The 19,959-nt window shown below is 41.0% G+C and overlaps 6 protein-coding genes across 7 annotated transcripts; 4 read left to right on the forward strand and 2 right to left on the reverse strand.

The window, feature by feature from the left end:
- The first annotated feature begins 551 nt into the window (after positions 1–551).
- LOC6652256 (sulfotransferase 1 family member D1) lies at positions 552–1,769 on the forward strand. Its single transcript, XM_002074586.4, has 2 exons — positions 552–1,451; positions 1,508–1,769. The coding sequence occupies exons 1-2, from the start codon at positions 586–588 to the stop codon at positions 1,656–1,658; spliced, it is 1,017 nt and encodes a 338-aa protein (XP_002074622.1). The 5' UTR covers positions 552–585; the 3' UTR covers positions 1,659–1,769.
- A 1,751-nt stretch (positions 1,770–3,520) lies between these two features.
- Positions 3,521–8,484, forward strand: LOC6652438 (sulfotransferase 1E1). The gene is made up of 8 exons (XM_002074585.4): positions 3,521–3,967; positions 4,030–4,490; positions 4,547–4,619; positions 4,697–4,837; positions 6,770–6,831; positions 7,793–7,863; positions 7,936–8,129; positions 8,195–8,484. Exons 1-8 carry the CDS (start codon positions 3,699–3,701, stop codon positions 8,280–8,282), a joined length of 1,359 nt encoding a protein of 452 aa, XP_002074621.2. The 5' UTR covers positions 3,521–3,698; the 3' UTR covers positions 8,283–8,484.
- LOC6652437 (protein lethal(2)essential for life) lies at positions 4,899–5,772 on the reverse strand. Its single transcript, XM_002074584.4, has 3 exons — positions 5,695–5,772; positions 5,230–5,617; positions 4,899–5,166 (listed from the first exon to the last, which is right to left on the reverse strand). The coding sequence occupies exons 2-3, from the start codon at positions 5,615–5,617 to the stop codon at positions 4,991–4,993; spliced, it is 564 nt and encodes a 187-aa protein (XP_002074620.1). The 5' UTR covers positions 5,695–5,772; the 3' UTR covers positions 4,899–4,990.
- A 365-nt stretch (positions 8,485–8,849) lies between the features above and the next one.
- On the forward strand, positions 8,850–10,977 carry LOC6652435 (peptidyl-alpha-hydroxyglycine alpha-amidating lyase 2). Its single transcript, XM_002074582.4, has 4 exons — positions 8,850–9,183; positions 9,247–9,461; positions 9,549–9,747; positions 9,814–10,977. The coding sequence occupies exons 1-4, from the start codon at positions 9,007–9,009 to the stop codon at positions 10,417–10,419; spliced, it is 1,197 nt and encodes a 398-aa protein (XP_002074618.1). The 5' UTR covers positions 8,850–9,006; the 3' UTR covers positions 10,420–10,977.
- Positions 10,633–19,019, reverse strand: LOC6652434. 2 transcript variants are annotated; one of them, XR_006953914.1, is made up of 9 exons: positions 18,896–19,019; positions 18,402–18,830; positions 17,645–18,320; positions 16,595–17,586; positions 13,240–13,932; positions 12,949–13,182; positions 11,927–12,742; positions 11,045–11,859; positions 10,633–10,987 (listed from the first exon to the last, which is right to left on the reverse strand). XR_006953914.1 is itself a non-coding variant. In XM_002074581.3 (8 exons), the coding sequence occupies exons 1-8, from the start codon at positions 18,902–18,904 to the stop codon at positions 11,227–11,229; spliced, it is 4,482 nt and encodes a 1,493-aa protein (XP_002074617.1). In that variant the 5' UTR covers positions 18,905–19,019; the 3' UTR covers positions 10,633–11,226. The 2 variants fall into 2 exon arrangements, 1 of the variants encoding a protein (XP_002074617.1); XM_002074581.3 differs by having other exon boundaries at positions 10,633–11,859.
- LOC26529999 (protein angel) lies at positions 15,280–16,442 on the forward strand. The gene is made up of 2 exons (XM_015176517.3): positions 15,280–15,372; positions 15,447–16,442. Exon 2 carries the CDS (start codon positions 15,477–15,479, stop codon positions 16,416–16,418), a length of 942 nt encoding a protein of 313 aa, XP_015032003.1. The 5' UTR covers positions 15,280–15,372; positions 15,447–15,476; the 3' UTR covers positions 16,419–16,442.
- Positions 19,020–19,959: the final 940 nt, after the last annotated feature.

The following is a 19,959-nucleotide window of genomic DNA, read 5'->3' on the forward strand; positions in this document are numbered from 1 at the left end:
TGTTTCTTTTTTCGGTCAAGGTTAAAGTTTTAAGTTAATCGATTCATATACAAACTAAATCTGATTGTCAAAGAATCAAAATATGTGTATTTACTCATCAATATTCCAGTCACTCAAGCCATTTAATGGGAACATTCCATGCCCATTGTTAATGCATCCAAATGACTTGCTTAAACAATTTGAAGCTCGAGTTGTGGCGACATAATTTCACCTGATTCAAAATTGACTTGTCAAAAGGTACACAGAAACCCAGCCCAGCACCTAAAACTTTCTTTTGAGATCCGACAAAGAAAGTCTTACAGCACAGCAAGAGATGACCAGAAACGGGTCTGGTTACGACCATAAACAAAACTCTGCTCATACCAATACACAGGCCCAATGCCTAATTATATAATGAAAAATCGCTCGAGACGACATCGTGAGTTATAGTTTAATCTTCATATTATTGCCACTCCACTCACATTCACATCACTCATATCGAACGGTGAGAGAAATTCTGGTCCGATCGCTTGCGAATGTTCAAGCTCGGCTCAATACATTTGCGTCAGTCAGCGAGATCGGTTCAGTTCGATTCGAGTCGATACGATGCCACAGTCGAGTTTCTTTGCCAAGAGCGTTCCCTTTGACCAGATCGATAAGTTAGCCATTACCGGTGGCTACTCCTCGATTTATGCCGCCCAACAGCCGAATCTTACAGTCGTTGGGAATTGGGAGCAACGTTTCTGTCGCCTGGCCGATACCTTTCAGCCGGTGCTGGATCGGGTTTACAATTTTGAGGTGCGTGAGGACGATGTGTGGATTGTTACCTTGCCAAAATGTGGCACAACTTGGATGCAGGAGTTAGCCTGGCTGCTGATAAATGACTGTGACTTTAAAACGGCCAAAGAGGTGGATCTTACATTGCGTTCGCCTTTCCTCGAGTTCAACGGCGTCGTCCAAAATGTGCCCCATGACACCATTGAAGCGGCCGATGCCTTGAGCTCCCCACGTCTGATCAAATCGCATTTGCCCGCCTGGCTGCTCCCACATCAGATCTGGAGCAAGAAACCCAAAATCATCTATGTCTATCGCAATCCCAAGGACGCAGCCATATCGTATTTCCATCACTGGCGCGGCATGGTTGGCTATCAGGGTACCAAGGCGGACTTCATGCACTCCTTTATCGATGGTTATGTGAACTTTACGCCCTGTTGGCCCCACATCCTGGACTTTTGGCAATTGCGGCACGAGGCCCACGTCTTCTTCACTAGCTATGAGCAGATGAAGGAAAATTTGGGTGAGGTTATCACAGAGGTGGCCAGATTCCTGAAACGCAACATCAGTCCCAGGCAAGTGCAACATCTGACAGAGCATTTGTCGTTCGAGAGTATGCGCGACAATCCTGCCTGCAACCATGTCAAGGAATTCGAGAGCATGAAGGCGGCTACTGGCCGTGAGGTCGAGGAATTTAGGTAAGCGCTGCTCAAGATTCTCACAATTCAAATACAATCAGAGTTATCTCACACAGGTTTGTTCGTCGCGGCGTTGTGGGCAGTCACAAGGATGAGCTCACCGCCGACTTAATCGGCGAGTTCGATTTATGGTCGGACGTCAATTTGAGGGACTACAAATTGCATATAGATGACTTTGCCAATTACAGCAAATACAATAGCAAGTAATTTTTAAATTGTTTTTTTGCTGTTTTAATGTTATTGTTGAACCAAGTAGCAGTAAGCCCATAGTGATATATGTATGTATGTATATTTAAATACTTAATAAATAAATAAAGAGCATGGCTTCACCCGAGTGCGCATTGCATACAATCAGACTTTTTATCAGCTCCACAACTATCTTCTAACTAAGAGAGCGAAAGCTGACTCTCTTTAGAAATCGAATTGGGGACAATGCACCTGATAAGCAGTCCCACACGAGACGTAACGCAATCTCTTTCTATATTTCATGAAAATAAAGAGAGCTTCTACACCTACTCTACCGCTACCCTTTAGAAAACCTGGAGAATTAAACAAGTCGGCATACAATATGCGAATTTTCAGAAGAGACTCAACTCAATACTAACAAACAACCAACTATCAACTTACTAACGAATAAAAAGAACTCACAAATTCTCAAAGAGGAATTTCTTCAAGTGTAGTAACAAGCAAAATCTATGACAAGTATTGCGAATACAACATTGGAAAACTCAAGTTGTTGCATGATCAGCCAAGACAAAGTTTTCAATTAATTGCACTTAATTTAATGTTAAGTGTGTGCTTTAGAAAAGATGTGAGAAGACTCAAAATTCAATTTGTGATTCTGACTCGACTTTTTTGAAGCATTGTCAGTAATCAATTTTGACCTTTAGTAATTCATTTAAGAGAAAGACAGAATGACTTCGTCCTTTTTCCCTACCTTTAGAAGACATCCTGAAAAATGTAAACCACTCAAATGTTTAGGATAAATTGCAAATAATATTTGAACTGAGTTTTTATTTATGTTGTGAATAGGTCCAAAAGTTACAAAGCCTAGGAATACATTATTATTACTTCCAAAGTAAACAATTTTACTGCCAAATTTGGAAATTCGATCATCTCTATGGGAGATATATGTATATACATATATATATCATTGATGTATTGACCAATCGCACCTGTAAAAGCTTAACAACATAGTGTTCCGATACGCTTGAGTCTAATATACAATGCCTGCAGTATGTAAAGACCTATGGAATTTCAGTAGTACAGCTGATCCAGAGGGGAGGAGAGGGTCTATATGAACTCATCTCATCTTATTGTTCATATACAGTCAGGACAACATTTCTTCGTACAATAGAAATTCAAAAAGTATTTCGTTTTATAAATAGAATTCAGACTAATTAAAAAAAAATCATACAATATTATTTGGATATTGTTTTTAGAACTAATTCAAAGCAGTGTGATCTTTTTGCAAAATGAAAGTTTTGAAATCGAGACCAAGTTTTGATATCCAGCCTCATGATAGCAGTTCGAATAGTTTAATGACAGTCATCTCTTTTCATTTTATCATGGACACATTTGCCGAGTTCTATCGAGGTCACTCTATAGAATAGAACAAGAATATATATGTTTTATAAGGTCGGAAGCGTCTCCTCCTCTGCGTTACAAACATTTGACCAATTTCAATTTTCAAAAATTTGAATGTACGGATGAATGTTGTGCAGTCAGTAGGTACAATGTGCTTTGTTAGACAATACTCCGAATCTTCGAGACCTAAGGTTTATAGACCACTCATTCTCACCATGGGAGTGCAGGGTATTATGATGATTGTCCGCCCAATAAAAGCTTCTTTTCTATTTAAGAGAGGCAGGCCAAAGAGATCACGAACGAACGCTGCTATCAGAAGTGTCGAGAATGAACAAAAGGTCTGTTATTGTATCACAATTCTGTAATAAGTCGTGTTATCTCCAATTATTTTGTTTTAATTATCAGTGTGTTTGTATGCCATTTTTAGTAAATAGTCGTATTGTGTGTATATCTTAAAAGGTACCAAGTTTAGTAAAAAAACTAAAGTGCTTGTAAGAGGAAGCGAGGGAGCTAAACAGCAGGTGAAAACAAAATTAATTATTTTATTCGGTTTTGTAAATTTGACATAGTGGGTGAATGGTGTGCCGAAGTCGTTGCGACAACTTACTTCGTTTTTCTTGTGTGAAAAAGTTTGAATCAAACTCTCAGTAATTATATGCAATGGAACGCGAACTGGTAATACCCAAAAGCTATCCCATAAACTTGATCGACAAGGACTGGAGCAAGCGTGAATTGTATTTTAAGAAAGATTCCAAGGATTTTTTAGACAAAGTTCATGATTTGAAAGTAAGAGATGATGATGTTTGGATTGTAACTTATCCAAAGTGTGGCACTACCTGGATGCAAGAGTTGCTGTGGCTACTCATGAACGATTGTGACTTTGAGACCGCCTTGGCCACAGATCAAGAGATACGCAGTCCATTCATGGAGTACGTATTCGGAGAAATTAACCACTTTTAGGGGAAAAATGTAAAATTAACATATATTTCAGATTTGGTTTCTATACATACGGAGATGCAGATGGAGCTATTCAGACATTAGAGGATCTTAGCTCACCTCGTCTAATTAAAACTCATCTTCCCTTGGCCTTGTTGCCGGCTCAGCTTTGGCAGAAGAAGGCGAAAGTGGTTTATGTCTCCAGAAATCCGTTGGATGCATTGGTCTCTAGCTATTACCATGGACTGTCATGGGGTTTTTATTATGGCCAAACAATGGATCAATTTTTTGAGAACGAAATACTGCGGAAAAGATTAGTTGAGGAAACCCCCATTGCCCATTTCGCCGAGTTTTATCGGATAAGGCATAGGCCGTGGATTTACTATACTAGTTTTGAGAATATGAAGGACAATCTACGTGGCGTGATCGAGAATGTCGCTGAATTCCTAAATAAACCTATAACACATGAGCACATGGAACGCCTTCTAAAGCATTTATCATTCGAACAAATGAAAAGTCAGTTGGGCGAACTGTAATATGTACCCTTTTAATGAATGTATTATCTCTCATAGACAATCCAACCACCAACCACCTGTGGGAACGAAAGATTGTTAACCATCCGAATGCTGGGAAAGAAGATCACAAGTAAGATCATCACTCTACATAAATACGTGTGTACCTAGTCATAATGATAAGACTACAACCGTCTGTATTTTCGTTAGATTTGTTCGTCGTGGCAAGGTGAATGGCTACAAAGATGAACTGAAGCCTGACATGATTGATAAGATAAATTGCTTTATCAATGCAGAACTTCAGAAACATGATGTAACACTAGAAAATATCTTACTGCTGAAGAAAGAATAGTAGTCTACATTATTAAATTATCTTTGCAAAATTAAATTACATTTAAAAAAACAAAAAATGTGTAATAAATGTTGTAAAGTATATTTAATTTATATAGTTAACTAGTTTTACTTGTGAGTATAAAAATAATAAGTTTCTATATTGAGTAGGGCTTAGGCTGTGGATGTCTCCACTTTCTTGGCATTGTCCTCCTTGGAAGAGGGACCAGTCTGTGTGATTTGCACTAGGCGTTCAGTCGATGGAGGCGGCAGTTGCTTCATCGGCGCGGTTATGGTCAGAAGACCATCCGAGGACAAGGAAGATGTGACAGTGTCTGGGTTGACGTCGCCTAAAGGGAGCAAAGAAAAGAATTGACAATCCACTCTCTCTTGTTCATTCAGGAATAACTCACTGGGCAACTGATAGCGCCGCGAAAACTGACGCGACACAAAGCCATGCTCGTCCTGTTTTTCCTCGTGTTTGCCTTCGACAATCACACATTTGTCAGCGACCTTGACGGTGATCTCGTTTGGTGAGAATTGCTGCACATCTAGGATAACCTCGAATTTCTCACTGTCAATGTTCAAGGTGGAGCCAGATTCCTGCTTTTGAAGGCTGTTCTTTTGCCAGGGTCGCAGGTAGCCGGATCGCAGAACAGTGGGACGAGAATTCCAAACGGAGGACATCAGATCATCTCGCCGCAATCCCTGGCCAAAGTGCTGATCCAAGAGGCGTGATGTGCGCATTGGGAAATCGAGTTCATCCCACCAGTCGCGGAACATTAGAGGCACTACAGACATCTACGTAAACACAGAGCCAATTGAAAACCAGTAAATTTCACACTATAACCGAGCCTTGTTAATCCTTCGTCTCGTACCTTTGGTTTATCCTAATTCAGCTGGTCTCCACACGCACACGTCTTTCTCTATTCGTGTTCCAAATGGTTTTGTTGGAAAAACTTGCCTGCCCACTGGGTTATATACCATAAACATCGTTCTCAATAAGAAATGTTTACATCTGTAGCGCTAAAAATATGAAAATTTATTCGCCGTCTAATTTTAGCCAGGCGTCATACATTTTGACTTTGTTACACATACATGTATAGACAATTATATAGATATATATGTATATGTATGTATATATATGTACATACAAACCATACATACATACATACATATGTACATACATTTCTGCATATTTTGTTATTTTGGCTCTATTTGTTTGGGTTTGTCGGAAAACGCAGAAGCCGGGTATGACGCTGACCTATGGAATATTCTATAACATTCTCTAGACTAGATCGGCAAAACTGCCTTGATATCTTAAAGATGTCTCTACCTGTGGCCATGTTTGGGTAAAACCTCGATACATGTGAATATATCAGAATATATACATATATGAATAGCTAAACAATTGTTTCTAAATCCACCCTTGAAAAAAAATAAATTTTGCAAAATGTTTTTCCAAGTCTTCCAGAAATTCTTTTTCCAATAAACATATGTATGTACATAAAAATTTTGCAAAATCTTGTATACCCCGTATTCTTGAACTCTAAAAAGGGTATATTCAACACAAGTAAGACGGCCAGTTACTACTATCCTGACATTATATTGTCAAACGACTAACATCTCTATTGTATAGACATTTCCTTTGTGGGAATTATTTACCCCTTACATTTCTAAGATTTTTTGCTGTCTCTTCTGCTACATGTCCTTGTCCCTTGGGAAATATTAATAGTGGAAAATCACTGGTTGTTCCTATGGCAGCTATATAAAATAGCTTAGCTTACTACCACCGGGCCCTGATATCTTCTCGACGGCCCTGGAGATATACAATGACTCCAGCTTATAGAAGCCTGAATGCTGAACCCATCCCATCAGTTCCCCCTAGTACAGCTTACTGGTGAAATCCCTACTTACTAGGAAACAAGCTTAACTTACTTTGCTAACCCTTAGCAATGTCTTCATCCTTTCCTTTGGTCGATCGCCACCACTTGATGCTAGTGGTGGACATAGGAGTACCCTTAGTATAAATAAGTAAAATGTAAAAAAAATTACATTTTTGTTTTATTTTAAACTTCAATTTATTCACTTTGTTCAAATGTTCTATTATTATTATCAGTACGGAATATACATAGTTGTCAAACATTCAACTTATTCAACTTATCAACCGAGGACTGCAATTGTTTTCGGTGTTTTTTTTTCAATCTTCTAATATTCCGTTCAATATACAGTTTGTTTATAATTTATCTGATGATAGGTTGAGTATCAGTGACTATTCTAACAATAAGTGTTGTCCGTTTAGGACCCAATTGAATATACCCATTTCACAAGGATATAAAAAATACGAATGCAAAATTTTAAATTCAACTCGTTTGATTTTATATGTAAATATATTTTTAGTTCTATGCATGTACATACGTATGTATGTATACATATATATACAAACTAAACTGATGTGTTTTTATATTTTTGTTTTAATTGACAAATATTTGTATTTTTCTACCTGTAGAATATTTTGATACACACATTTATACGTATGTATGCATACATATGTACATACATACATAATTTAAGCATCAAAATAAATGAGTTTTTAAATTATTTTAAGCATCTGCTGCTGAGTCACGTCGCGCGCGTCTAGATTCTATTTGATCAGATAAAAATATATACATAGATGTGACGTATTCAAACGGGCATTGACGAGTTGTAGGAGTGCATTTTGACACACGTACATACATATGTATGTACATGATGGACAAAAAACACGCGACACCCTGTGTTTTATAGGGCAAAGGGTACTTCCGCCTACCATCCTCAGCACTGCCCCACCCCCAAAACTCCCGCTATTTGAGTGCAAGTGAAAGCCGACCGACCGACCAACTTATGCAAGGCTGCCGATGACGATGCCCAGGCAGAGGCGTTCGACTCATTTACAGCAGGACATGCCGTACGAGAAGTACAGTGAAGCACGAGTTTAATTAAAGAATAAAAACAAGAAGAGCAGTCCCCAAATAGGAAGAAGGACGACACTGGGTACAATGCGCGAGGTGAATCGGCCAACAGTTTATAGTGGATTGGGCCGCTCGTTTGTTATGAATGTAAATATTGTGCAATTGCAGGCAACTCTGCGGCTGTTGCTTCTTATTGGCATTGTTCTGGCTGGCGGATGTGCGGCCCACCTGACCAAGCGCAGCTTCTCGGACCAGAGTGTCCATGGGTACACCACAGAGCGCACCTGCTGGTGGAATGAGGTGTGCAAGGAAGAGTTCCAGAGTCTCTTCCGATGCAAGTGTCCGCAATTCTCGTATTGCCGGTGAGTGGAGTGAAATGGCCCATAAAAGTGACAACAAATCATTGGCAATAGCCCCTATCGTGCAGGTCGCCGGGACGCTATTACAATGCCTACTGCTCTATGACGGATACAGGCTATATTTGGACACAGCCCAATTGGGATTGGGGGCCATAGCAATAGCAGTAGAGAGAGCTTGCCGGGTCCTGTGACGTCAAAACACTGACGGCGAAAAGTATGCTTCCATTTCCAGAGTGGCCTCTAAACACACATACTCTCATCCGCACAAATTGATTGTAATCCTAATCGCAATTGATTCCTATTCTGTTTCCCTCATCGATTGGCTATTGTTAATAAATTAAAGGAATAATTACAATAACAACAATAACATTTCTTTGAAAATAAAATGTGTGCCGAGCCCATCGTAGCGGAGAATTGAAAAATCAATAATATGGCGAGCAAAGTGTTGCTAGCCCACAGTGAGCCCAAAATGTATGCCCTCCAGTCGATTGATAAAAATGAAAAACACAAAAAACTCGTTTGCATTAAGACTTGTACGATTTAGTGAGAGATCTGACAAGGATAAAACAAACAGCCGAAACGACAATTTTACGAAACTTTCATTTTCACCTCTATTACTTTTCGGGCCCACTGTAGCCCATGTATCCCGGCGCAGGCGTCGGCAATGAAAGCGAAAATCAAATCGAAAGCGTAGGAGTCAGATAGTTTGTGTGAGTGTGTTTGCCTTTGCGTGTATGTATAGGGTCCAAAGCCAGTTAAGCTATTGCCATTGCCAGCTCAACATATAGACACGCCAACAGATGTTGGCTGTGGGCAAAGTCGCCTGAAGAATAAAACCAGAGAAAATCATCCAGTAAACGCAATTCAACGAATTCGCATCATGTGGAATATAGTATTTCAGTCGGTAGTGCTGGCAGTTCTGTGCCTCGGACTCGCGTCGTCCTCCAGTGGCAGTGGCAACCACCTGCCAGATGCTGCCATCAAACTAAATGAACGATTCTTCGATCAGGTTCGGGAGCTCATCAAACGACGTATGCAGGAGAAGGGCCTTGAGGTGGTAAGAAATTGAAGAAACCCTCCCGTTTGCCAATTGGTACCCACAAAAATAATATATTGATAGGCCCACGAATCGTCCTTGGCTAGAGATGAATCGGCCTTGCAGAGTCAGCGGAGTTACGATAATGTCCCAATTGCACCTGCTAGTGTGCCCACTCCGGTGCTGGTTGAGAATTGGCCCACAGAGCAGCACAGCTTTGGCCAGGTCACAGCTGTTTCGGTGGATCCCATGGGCAATCCAGTCATTTTTCATCGCGCCGACCGCTACTGGGATGTTAAGTAGGTCAACAGCTGTCTGTTCCCCCACCCCAAAAACGGGAGTAACAAGTGTCAAATTTCTTTGCATTTCTTTCGTTCAACGTTCAGCACCTTCAACGAGAGCAACATCTACTATTTGATTGAATACGGTCCGATCAAAGAGAAGACCATTTATGTCTTGGATTCCAAAACGGGATCCATTAAGTCGGGTTGGGGCTCCAAAATGTTCTATATGCCGCACGGCATGACCATTGATGGACATGGCAACTACTGGATCACCGATGTCGCAATGCATCAGGCCTTCAAGGTAATTGCCCAGAGCTGGGAGCGCCCTGAGTTTAATCGAATCCTAATGCCTTGTTTCTAATCGCAGTTCAAGCCCTTTGAATCGAAGCCCCTGTTAACCATTGGCAAGCGCTTCCGGCCCGGCTCATCCGTGAAGCACTTGTGCAAGCCAACTTCCATTGCGGTGGCCAAGACGGGAGAGTTCTTCATTGCCGACGGCTACTGCAACAGTCGCATCTTAAAGTTCAACGCAGCCGGCAAGCTGCTGCGTACCATTCCCCAGCCTCCTGAGTTCATGTCCTTGCAAGTGCCGCATGCCATTACCTTACTGGAAGATTTGGACCTACTTTGCATCGCAGATCGTGAAAATATGAGAGTGGTGTGCCCCAAGGCTGGCCTGAAGTCGTCCCATGGCGAGGGACAGCCGGCTGCTACCATTCAGGAGCCCGATTTGGGGCGTGTCTTTGGTGTAAGCAGCTATGGCGACATTGTCTTCGCTGTGAATGGACCCACCTCAATGTTGCCAGTGCGAGGCTTCACAATCGATCCACGCTCCGAAGCTATCATTGGGCATTGGGGTGAATTCACAAATCCGCATTCTATGGCTGTGAGCATCAACGGATCAGCCTTGTATGTGACAGAAATCGGCACAAATCACCAGACGAACCGTGTTTGGAAATACATTTTGGCCTGAAGTTAAATGGTAAACATTTCAGAAAATCCACCACGCCTGCATATCCCTCTCCCACCCCCCGTATATAAATAGAATACAGCCAAATAGCCTGGCTTTTGAATGGAAGATACCAATATTACTTATTCATTAATAGTAAATGTTAAAAGTTATACAATTTAAGTGTATAAATTTTGCTTGGACAAAAGAAAATACCACAACAAACATAACCTCAAATCTCTTATGTTCTTGCACTTTAATGAGCAATCATAAAACCGAAAACAAAAATGGAGTTACAAAAATCTGCTTAATTAACTAGAATTTGACTACATATAGTTTAATACACAAACACCAAAGGCACATTTGTGAGGAGGGGCGTGACCATATATGTAAACCTAAACCATAGCACAGAGTCAAACTTATTACTGGACTATTAAACACATTTATGTACTTATTATATCAAAGAGCTATGTATCATATGAGATAACCTTATATATATAATATATCTATTATCTAACAATCCATGTAAATTATGTATGTAATAAACTGTTGTTATTGTAACTTGTACTACAGCCCACAAAATGAACGATATCTGGAATTAATGCAGAATGGAATGATAAAATTTTCAACATTATATGAATTTATATACCTGGCCCAATCATAATTATAGTGATGAAACTGCGCCAAAAATAAAATTACAACATTTGGCCCAGATATTCAACATATTCAACTACTCCAACTTGGCCAGTTTTCATTCTTATAATAACAATAATAATAACAATTCTTACAAAATAAATATAAATTTTGGACTGTGAACATCTGAGACCAAAATTAGGCTTCCCCACCACTGAGCCACTTTTTGGAAAATGCTAAAGTCTCATTTAAATGCTTCAGCCAGTCGGTTAACTCCGCCTGAGTGTCCGCAGCAAAAAAAACTTCCATAGACTCTCCGTTAGATATTCTACAATTTAGCATAAAAGTCCGAGCTCGGGCACACAGCTCTCTAGGGACAGGATCCACTGTCGATCGCCGATTGGTGTCCAGTTGCAGATTGATAAGTGGTGGCTCATCGCTTAGATTATTCTCCTGCCGCCAAACACTCAGCTGCACACCTTCCAGCGTGCACCAGTGGCGATTCCAATGATGTTTAGTCTTTGAATCCTGGACATTAAGATAGGCAGCGTATTGGACCTTGGGCAGGCGGACCTCCACACGTCCAGTCAAAGTTATGTACGGTTCAAGGTTAGTGGATTTTGTGTGAGATGTTAAGGGCAAGGACCAGGAACGGAAGCTGCGGAGACACATCTCGTCGCTAGATTTCGTTTCACTGGCCACCAGATCGAAGGGAGCAAGTTGGCTAGGACGCAAAGAGAAGGACGCATGCAAGCGAAAGCGAGACACAATTTGTTCTCTAGACGTCGAACAGCTGGATGAGCTACTCAAGCTGGTGCTGTCACGCTGTTTCTACAAAAGGTAGGAGTTGGGAGCTGGTCAGCGCTGGGAAAAAATGCAATTTGAAACTCCAACTCACCATTGTCTTAGTCGGCTCCAAAGCTAGTGTGGATACCTTGCGTAGTCGCAGCATAAAGATCTGACACCGCAACTCCAGTGTGTCCGCCTGGTCAGAACTATAAAACTCCAATCCACAATCACGAAAAACAGCCATACCACTCTGACACTCCACCGACTGAGTGGAGCAAATACGTCCCTCACACTCAAATGTGCTGATAAAATAATAATTAAAGAACATATCTTGGCTGGCATCAGCTCTAACTGGCAACTGCATGCCATCTATGAGAAAGCATTGAGCCTTACGGCCGTCCTGAGATTGAATCTGGGAACGGGTAGCATCAGTCAACGATTTCTGTCGTAACGTTGAGAAGAGCAGCAAGCGCTCGGCTTCCACCATTTCGGCAGAAATTTCCAAGTCAGGCATTTGCCGGCAAATGCTCACTGCTGCCGCCAGCTGCTCGTTCGTGCTGAGAGAATTATTCAGCAGGGAGTCGAGCTGAAAGCTGGCATAAGTTGTGCTCCCATCCAGCTCGCCCTCTGTCTGATTGGACTGATCATGCGACTGATTGAGACTATGGGTTTTAGCAAGAATTAAACTCTTACCCCTGCGGTAAGAGCGTCGCACAGCATCCTTCAGCAGGCGATATCGGGCCATGGCGCTTACTGATAACAATTGACTCTCGGTGCGTGAAGGCAGCGTGTCGATAAACTCATCCAGACTAGCAGAAGGCGGCTGGTGAGGTGAGGTTGGGCAGCTCTGGCTGAGATTAAGACCAAACGGGCGCACTGGCGTTGAGGGACCATCATTTATATCTACGCTGAGTGAGCGCGTGGGCTGAAAATCAAATTAAATTTTACTCAAATTGAGTTAAGAGCACAGTTTGTATTTGAAAGATGGAAAAGCGAGTACAGTGCGATAGTTGCAAAATATGATTAAGAATATATATGTATATATAAGTATGTATGCATGTATGTGGAAGCGAAAGCGATAAAGAAACCAAAAAGTCCTGAATGCTAATGGGAATCAACAAAAATCTCTACCTTAGTTGTAAATCGTGAATCTGGCTTCTTTTTCGGTGTGCTCTGATTCTCCGACGGCGGGGACAGTGGCTCAATTTGACACGAGCCGTAGACCGTTGTTGTGGCAAACGATGTTCCACCAGCACTGGCATCCACCATTTCGAACTCTTCATATAGGCCGGCTCCACTTTCATGAGGCAAGTCATAGGACACGACATCAGCGCTCGTACTTTTATCAATTTGTCGCAGACAGTTCTACATAAATTCATCAAATTAGATTGTTCTTATTCTTTTAGGACTAAATATACTCACATTTGGCACCTTCTCCAGACGCGTACTCTCCTCCCTGTCGAGCACAATTTCACTGCGGCACAAATTATCAAGGAAGATCTCGCTCCTCTGCAGCGATAGCTCGGACTTAGAGAGGCTACGATTTTTCTTGGGGGGCGAGTGCTGTTCGCTAATGTTGTTTAGCGACTGATGAACAGTTGATGGGGTTCTTCTACTTTCAGTTGCTTCAGTGAGAACGTCAAAGCTAGAACTTGGCTCCATTGGTAGAGGACTAAATTGGAAGAAGCTGCCGTTCTTGAGAGATTCATGTAGAAATTTTCCCAATGCCACCGGCTGTGTTTTCACTTGCATCTTGCAAGGTTTCTTCACTTTGGCATAAATTACATCGGGGTCGATTGGAGGGGGTACTGGAACAGTTGTGGCTTTTCTTTCATTTACAGCTAGAGTGCTGACACCTACGCAGGGTGTGGAAACTGGTGTGATCTCCGGCAAAAAAGCTGCCGTTCTAACCTCATACTGAGGACTGCCTCTGATACGCAGACAGTCTTCTTCAATCTCTGAGTATATCGGCTCGCTGTTGTGAAGTTGTTCTACATGCTGATGCGTTTGTAATGCACCCTCGTCGGATGTACTGATAACTGAACGATGTGGTCCATCCAGGCAATCAAAAGTAACGTTTTCATGACGTTTCAAAGGATTGAATCGCGTGCAATCCTGTAAGTTTCAAAAAAATGTCAAATGGAAAGCCCACTAAATTTGCTGTTTTTCATTGCAAAAAGAATATTTTTATGTTGGTCAAAGGTAGAAATGAAAGCAGAAATGTACGAAATCATACAGTATAATTTTTGTATCTTTCTACAGGCTTGCATACAACCATTTTACAAATCTCTTATAAGTTCAAAGTTTTAAAATAAGTGATGCAAAAATCCACAAATATTCACCAAAAAAAGTATAATTTCGTGAATGTAATTATGAAAAATGTAATTTTAAAAATAATTTCTCTAGACTGCGCTTTAAAGCCTTTTATTGACACTTCCACTTCCAATTCTGTCCATTCGCTTCAGATTTCGTAATCTAAGACAAATTTTACGTAAGAAATTCTGTCCTGCTGCGGATAAAAATTACAATAAAAAAGCAATTGTCGACTGCATTTTTGGTGAAACGCCTTTCATACTAAATTCACATATGTAGATAATATGAAATTTTACCATTTTTATTATACAAATTTTTTTCAAAGTATGGAAAATTTGTATTTTAGAGGAAATGCGCGATCCGATTCTAACAGCATTTAAATTGTATTTAAGGAAAAAAAAAAACCCAGAGGGCCAGGACTTACTTCAACCGTGTCAAAGTTTTAATACCCTTGAAAGTTTATGGTTTCTCTACGTAAAGCCGTCAAAGTGGAAAAACGTTTTATCTAAAAAGTCTAATGTTTCCGAAGGAACGGTGATCAAAGTCACTGTTTTCCACCGACTGTTCCTATGGAAGCTATTTGATATAGTCACCCGATCTTGATCAAATTTATATCTATGTTAAACTAAGAATTATACATTTTTATGACAATTGCTTGAAAAGTAACAAAGTTATTGACAAAAGTAACTTTTTCCGGCAGATTGTTCCTATGGGAGCTATATGATATATGGGTTTATAAATATTAAATATTCAATTTCACGACAATAGCTCAGAAAATAATAGGAGGGTAATCCAATAGGAGTTCTCATTGATCCAGACGGACGGACGGACAGACATTGCTATATGAACCCGTATCGTCGTCCTGATAAAGAATATATACATATGCTTGATATGGTCAGAGGTGCTTTCTTCTCTGCGTTGCACACTTCTGACCAAACTTTGCAAGGGTGTACAAATACTTTTGCCCCATTCTGCGCCCGTATGGATTTATAATGACAAGTTCTTGGCTTCTTTACAATGTCTATTCTTCGATGAGATTTGTCAATTTATATAATAGGAACTCGTTAACGCCAAATTCAAACCAAAATAAAACTTAGCGCGCTTTGTGACATTGACTATCGTTAATCGATAAATTATTGATACCATCACTATGCTCTTAAAGACAATCATTTCCTACACAGCTTATTTACGTATAATTTTAGACCACTTTTTGGCATCAATTTATCCATTACCTCTTGACTGGTGAGATGTACCAAACTCTAATCCGCTCAGTAAATATTCAATTATCCTTCACACACTTTCGATCACTAATCAAGCGGTGCAGCAGCAACCGTAGCAAAAAGCAAATGGAGCCGCGATACGATTTTAAAAGAAAATGGGTGACGTTGTCCAGTTCAGATATTTCTCGTCAACGCGCCCCCAGCTTCAAGCTTGTTTCGTACAACATTCTGGCCCAGGACTTGCTGCTGGAGCATATAAATCTTTATTTAAAGATTAAACAGGAGTGGCTAACCTGGCGTCGTCGTTTCGAAAACCTTCAACGTGAAATAACAAAGCTGAATCCTGACATACTTTGTCTGCAGGAAATGCAGTATGATCACTTGCCCCTGTTCGTACAGGGCCTTCAAAGTCGGAGCAATGGCAAGCGATTAGAATATGTATACAAGAAAAAAACGGGACATCGAACCGATGGATGCGCCATTATATACGACTCACTTAAGTTCAATCTAGTCGAACAGCGGTGTGTGGAACTCTATGATGACCGTGTAACGCTTTTGAATCGGGAAAATGTAGCCCTATTGACAAAGTTTCGGCTGAAAGACAATCAAAAACAACCAGAGGAAGAGCCGAAAGAGTTCATTGTGGCCACCACCCATTTGCTTTACAATCCAAAGCGACAGGATGTGCGCTGTGCTCAGATCACAAAACTGTTGGAAGAACTACAAACGTTTACGGGCCTAGCTAAGCCCATAATTCTGACTGGAGACTTTAATAGCGAACTTGACTCATCACCAATCGAAGTGCTGCTTAGGACGCAGCATTCACAGAAATCTTTCAATTTTGAAGTATTGGATACGAGTGAATCTGCAGCGTCTACATTGCAACACGATTGGATCACTGTGGACTATATGCTGCGTTCGAACTGTGCCCAAAGTAAGCATCAACTTCAGGTAGATAGCATTTATACCTTGCCCAGCATCGACAGTTGTTGTGAAACTGGGCCTATACCTAACCACTACCTCGGATCGGATCACTACTCATTGGGGGCAGTGTTTCGGGTCGTTTAGCCAAATAAACTTGACTCAAAATTATTCTGAAGAAATGTTTTTCATTCCGCAAAATCGACAACATACATCATATAGGAAGCTAACATTTTATCGTACAAACATGTAGACGCTCATGGCCTAGAACTAGACTATGCTAGATAAGAGTATGGTATTCTACCCACTCTGCAGTCACTCACCTGAAATGTTTGCACTGCCCGATCATCGCTTGCTTCCAGTTTTTCTCGAATACTACTAAGCAAATAACCAATTTTCGTGATGGTTACGTCCTGATCAAGTTCCTTCTGATAGGACCGATAGGTTCTGGTGGGCTGTTCCGTGGATTTAAAATCTAATTTACGAGCACGGTTACAACGAGACAATTTCTTTGGCGATATTCGTGGAGCAGGGACTTGACGTTCAAAGTCAAAGTACGGTCTTTCAGGCTCCAAATCCGTTACATTTTGCTGTCTGCCGGAGCTAGCCGACGGCGTTGACTGCACAGGTGAATGATAGCTACCGGGTGGAGATAGAGATTGCAAATTGAGTTCCAGATTGGATCGCGATTGCATGGAAGTTTGAACTCCTACTGAGCAATGTCGAGGCAAGGTTTGGGAATGGTCTTCTTGTTGATGATTGGTTTTCTTGGGTGAAACAAATCGAAGAATTTTTTGTTTAGACTGATTGAGGAAGTTCTTTGATTTCTTTCCCAATGATTTTCCTTTTTTCGATCCATTCCATGGTGACAAATTGCGCCACTGCTCACCCCAAATGAATTTCTGACTGGCTTGTTCTCCTTTTGTCGGATATTTAATGGGCGTATGCTTCTTGCCCCTGTCAAGATTCTCGCACACGCCCCCATCTACAGTGTCCAGAGAGACTTTAGGCATCACCGCTCGCGGTTCTATCTGTTGAATTTGAGGCTGCGATGGCAATTGCCAGCCAATAGCCACTTGAGGCTCTGCCTGGGATTGATGAACTTTGCTCTGATGGTTGAGCATTTGTTCAATTTTCGGCTCTGCCCAACCAATGATTATATTTTTCTCTACAGGTTCTTTTCTACTAAGGGCTTGTTGAATGTTTTTCGCATAATGTACGCCACGTTTGGATTTCACTATACGCTCCATATCGCTCAACGATGGACACGAAGGTACAACTGCATTTGGTTTGCATTTCGGTTTCTCCGTCGCCGCTAAAATAGAGACAAGTAATTATCTTCTGATCATCTCTACTGTAAAATTATTACTTACACATTGGATAGGACTTCCTTTTTGTCTTTTTAGTGGGTGACGAACTTTTGGGTAATTGAATGCCACGACTTTTCAGGAACTCATCGAGCACTTGCTCAGCTTCCCGCACCGAAGCACACGTTGAGGTCAACGACGATAAAGAGAATTTACCATCGAGACTCTGTGTGACGCGGCGTGGAGGCTTTGGCGGCGGTTTAAGTGCATCACGTGTCTTGAAGCTCACCTCGCCTTGAGATGAGAGTCGCTTTTGAAGCAAGCGGCCGCCACCACCACTGGAACTGCGACGCGATCGCCCACTTTTCAGAGAAGTACCCACCTCCTCTATCAAATGATGATCCTCTTCTATAGGCGCTGAATCATTCTGCTCGCTGATATTGGACAAAGGCGGGGCGGTAGGCTCGTAAATCCTGGGCTGGATTATGCCTACTTTGGGCGTCATAACCGGTTGCGATTTGGATCTGCGACTTGTCTCAGACAATTTGTGACGATTTACTCTTACTTCCGAGACAACACAATTGTCACGAAGCTCTTGAATAATGTGTATAAGTGGAGCATTCTCGTCCGTCGTACATAAACGGCTAACGGCTGTTAAGGGTGCCAATGCCGCCGGATTACTTCTACAACCTTGTTGATTCTCCCCTTTCTTTGATCTGTCCTTCGGTAGTTGAGTAGAGAGCTGACAAATAAAGCAGAGAAAAATAAAATATTTCTATTATTGGAATATTTTTTACATTAGAAAAAAGGGATGCCCGCGCACCTTTTGATTATGATGGCTCTCCAATCGCCTGCTGCGTTTCTGGTGGCGCACGTGCGAGTCACGCGTTCTAGTTGGAACAATTATAGAGCCACAATCTCCACTGTCGCTAGTGAAGCAATAGCAGAAACCATTTTTGCACGGTTTGCCTTTGCGTTCTTGGGCCTTATTACAGCGATTCTGGTTAATCAGGTCTGCGTCAGCCGAAGCGGCTATTTGGGGATCAGGAACGACCATTGGACCAGGTGTGTGGACATTCTCACAGTCGCGACTGTGTGTGGATACACGTCTAATGCGACGAGCTCGAAACTCGTTTATGCATTCTTGCAAACTAAATGATGTGCTCGAGCATGAATCTTCTTCCTCATCTTCGTCTTCGTCGTCCTCCTCCTCATCCTCTTCTTCAGCATGGTATTTGGAACCGATGAATGTCTGTCCAATAAAAAACAAATCATTACCCTAGTTAATTTACAGATAATCATTTCATGCTTGTTTACTGTGGTCATTTTTGGATCGGATTTAGCAGATAAGCATGTGGCAATGATTCCAGCTCTTCGCCCCTTACTCGTTGCACACCCACACAAGTGACGCTTGCATTTTCTTTGGATTTTCTTTTGTGCCGCTTTTTCGCCGTTATCAAATGTTAGAGATGACACAAACATAGAATGGGCTTAGTAGCTGCTAGCAAACAGCGCCACTGAGATTTTGGTATTTTTGTGTCATTCTGGTATTTTCGCTCCATATGATGCAACAGTGAGAAGCAGGAGCACGTTCTCTTTTTTTCGATGTTTGACTTTTGTACCTGATGTTGGTACTATTTTTCAAGATTTTTACTCTTTTGTTCCAAGTTGGGGACTCTTTTGCATGAACTGCGCTCTTTTGTTGTATGTTGGATGCTTCCATTGCGACACCCCCTTGCAACATTTTCAACAGAGCCACTGGCAGCAGTGTTGCCAAATCAGTTTTTTTCCCGTCAAATCTGGCTTTTTTGATAATCCATTTGCGGGAAAAATTTCGAAACAGCGGGCAGCGGGAATTCTGGATTTTTTTTTTTTAAATAAAAGCCTCTTTTCCGCTTTTTAATTTGCTAAGAAATTTATAATATTTTAGTGATAAATCGTGCTAACAATAATAGTTGTTCATTGTAGTTGAATTAAACCGAAAGAAAGCCCAAGCAGCTAATGCTTTAGTAATTAAGTTCTGACTAATTTTAATTAGTCCTAACTCTAAGATAAATAAATAAATAAATTTCAATAGTTCAATTTTTGATAAGCGAACTTATCGATAATAGAGTGGAACCAACTGAACTTGAATATGATTAGTTCAACTAGAATAAGAAACTTATATCCAAAGGAATATACGCCAAAGTGTGGCTTAATAGCGACGAATTTAAAACGATACTACAAAGTTTTGGATTGAAGTATGATCATAGAAGGATTCGGGTTGAAACAATGACAAACAAACACTTTTGCAATGGCATTGTTTTCAGAATTTTCAGCCAAGTCAATCTTGTAAAAACCAAATTATGAAATAAAATAAACATTCAAATGCTTAACTCAAT

Source organism: Drosophila willistoni, assembly GCF_018902025.1.
Source record: "Drosophila willistoni isolate 14030-0811.24 chromosome 2L unlocalized genomic scaffold, UCI_dwil_1.1 Seg168, whole genome shotgun sequence".
Taxonomy (NCBI): domain Eukaryota; kingdom Metazoa; phylum Arthropoda; class Insecta; order Diptera; family Drosophilidae; genus Drosophila; species Drosophila willistoni.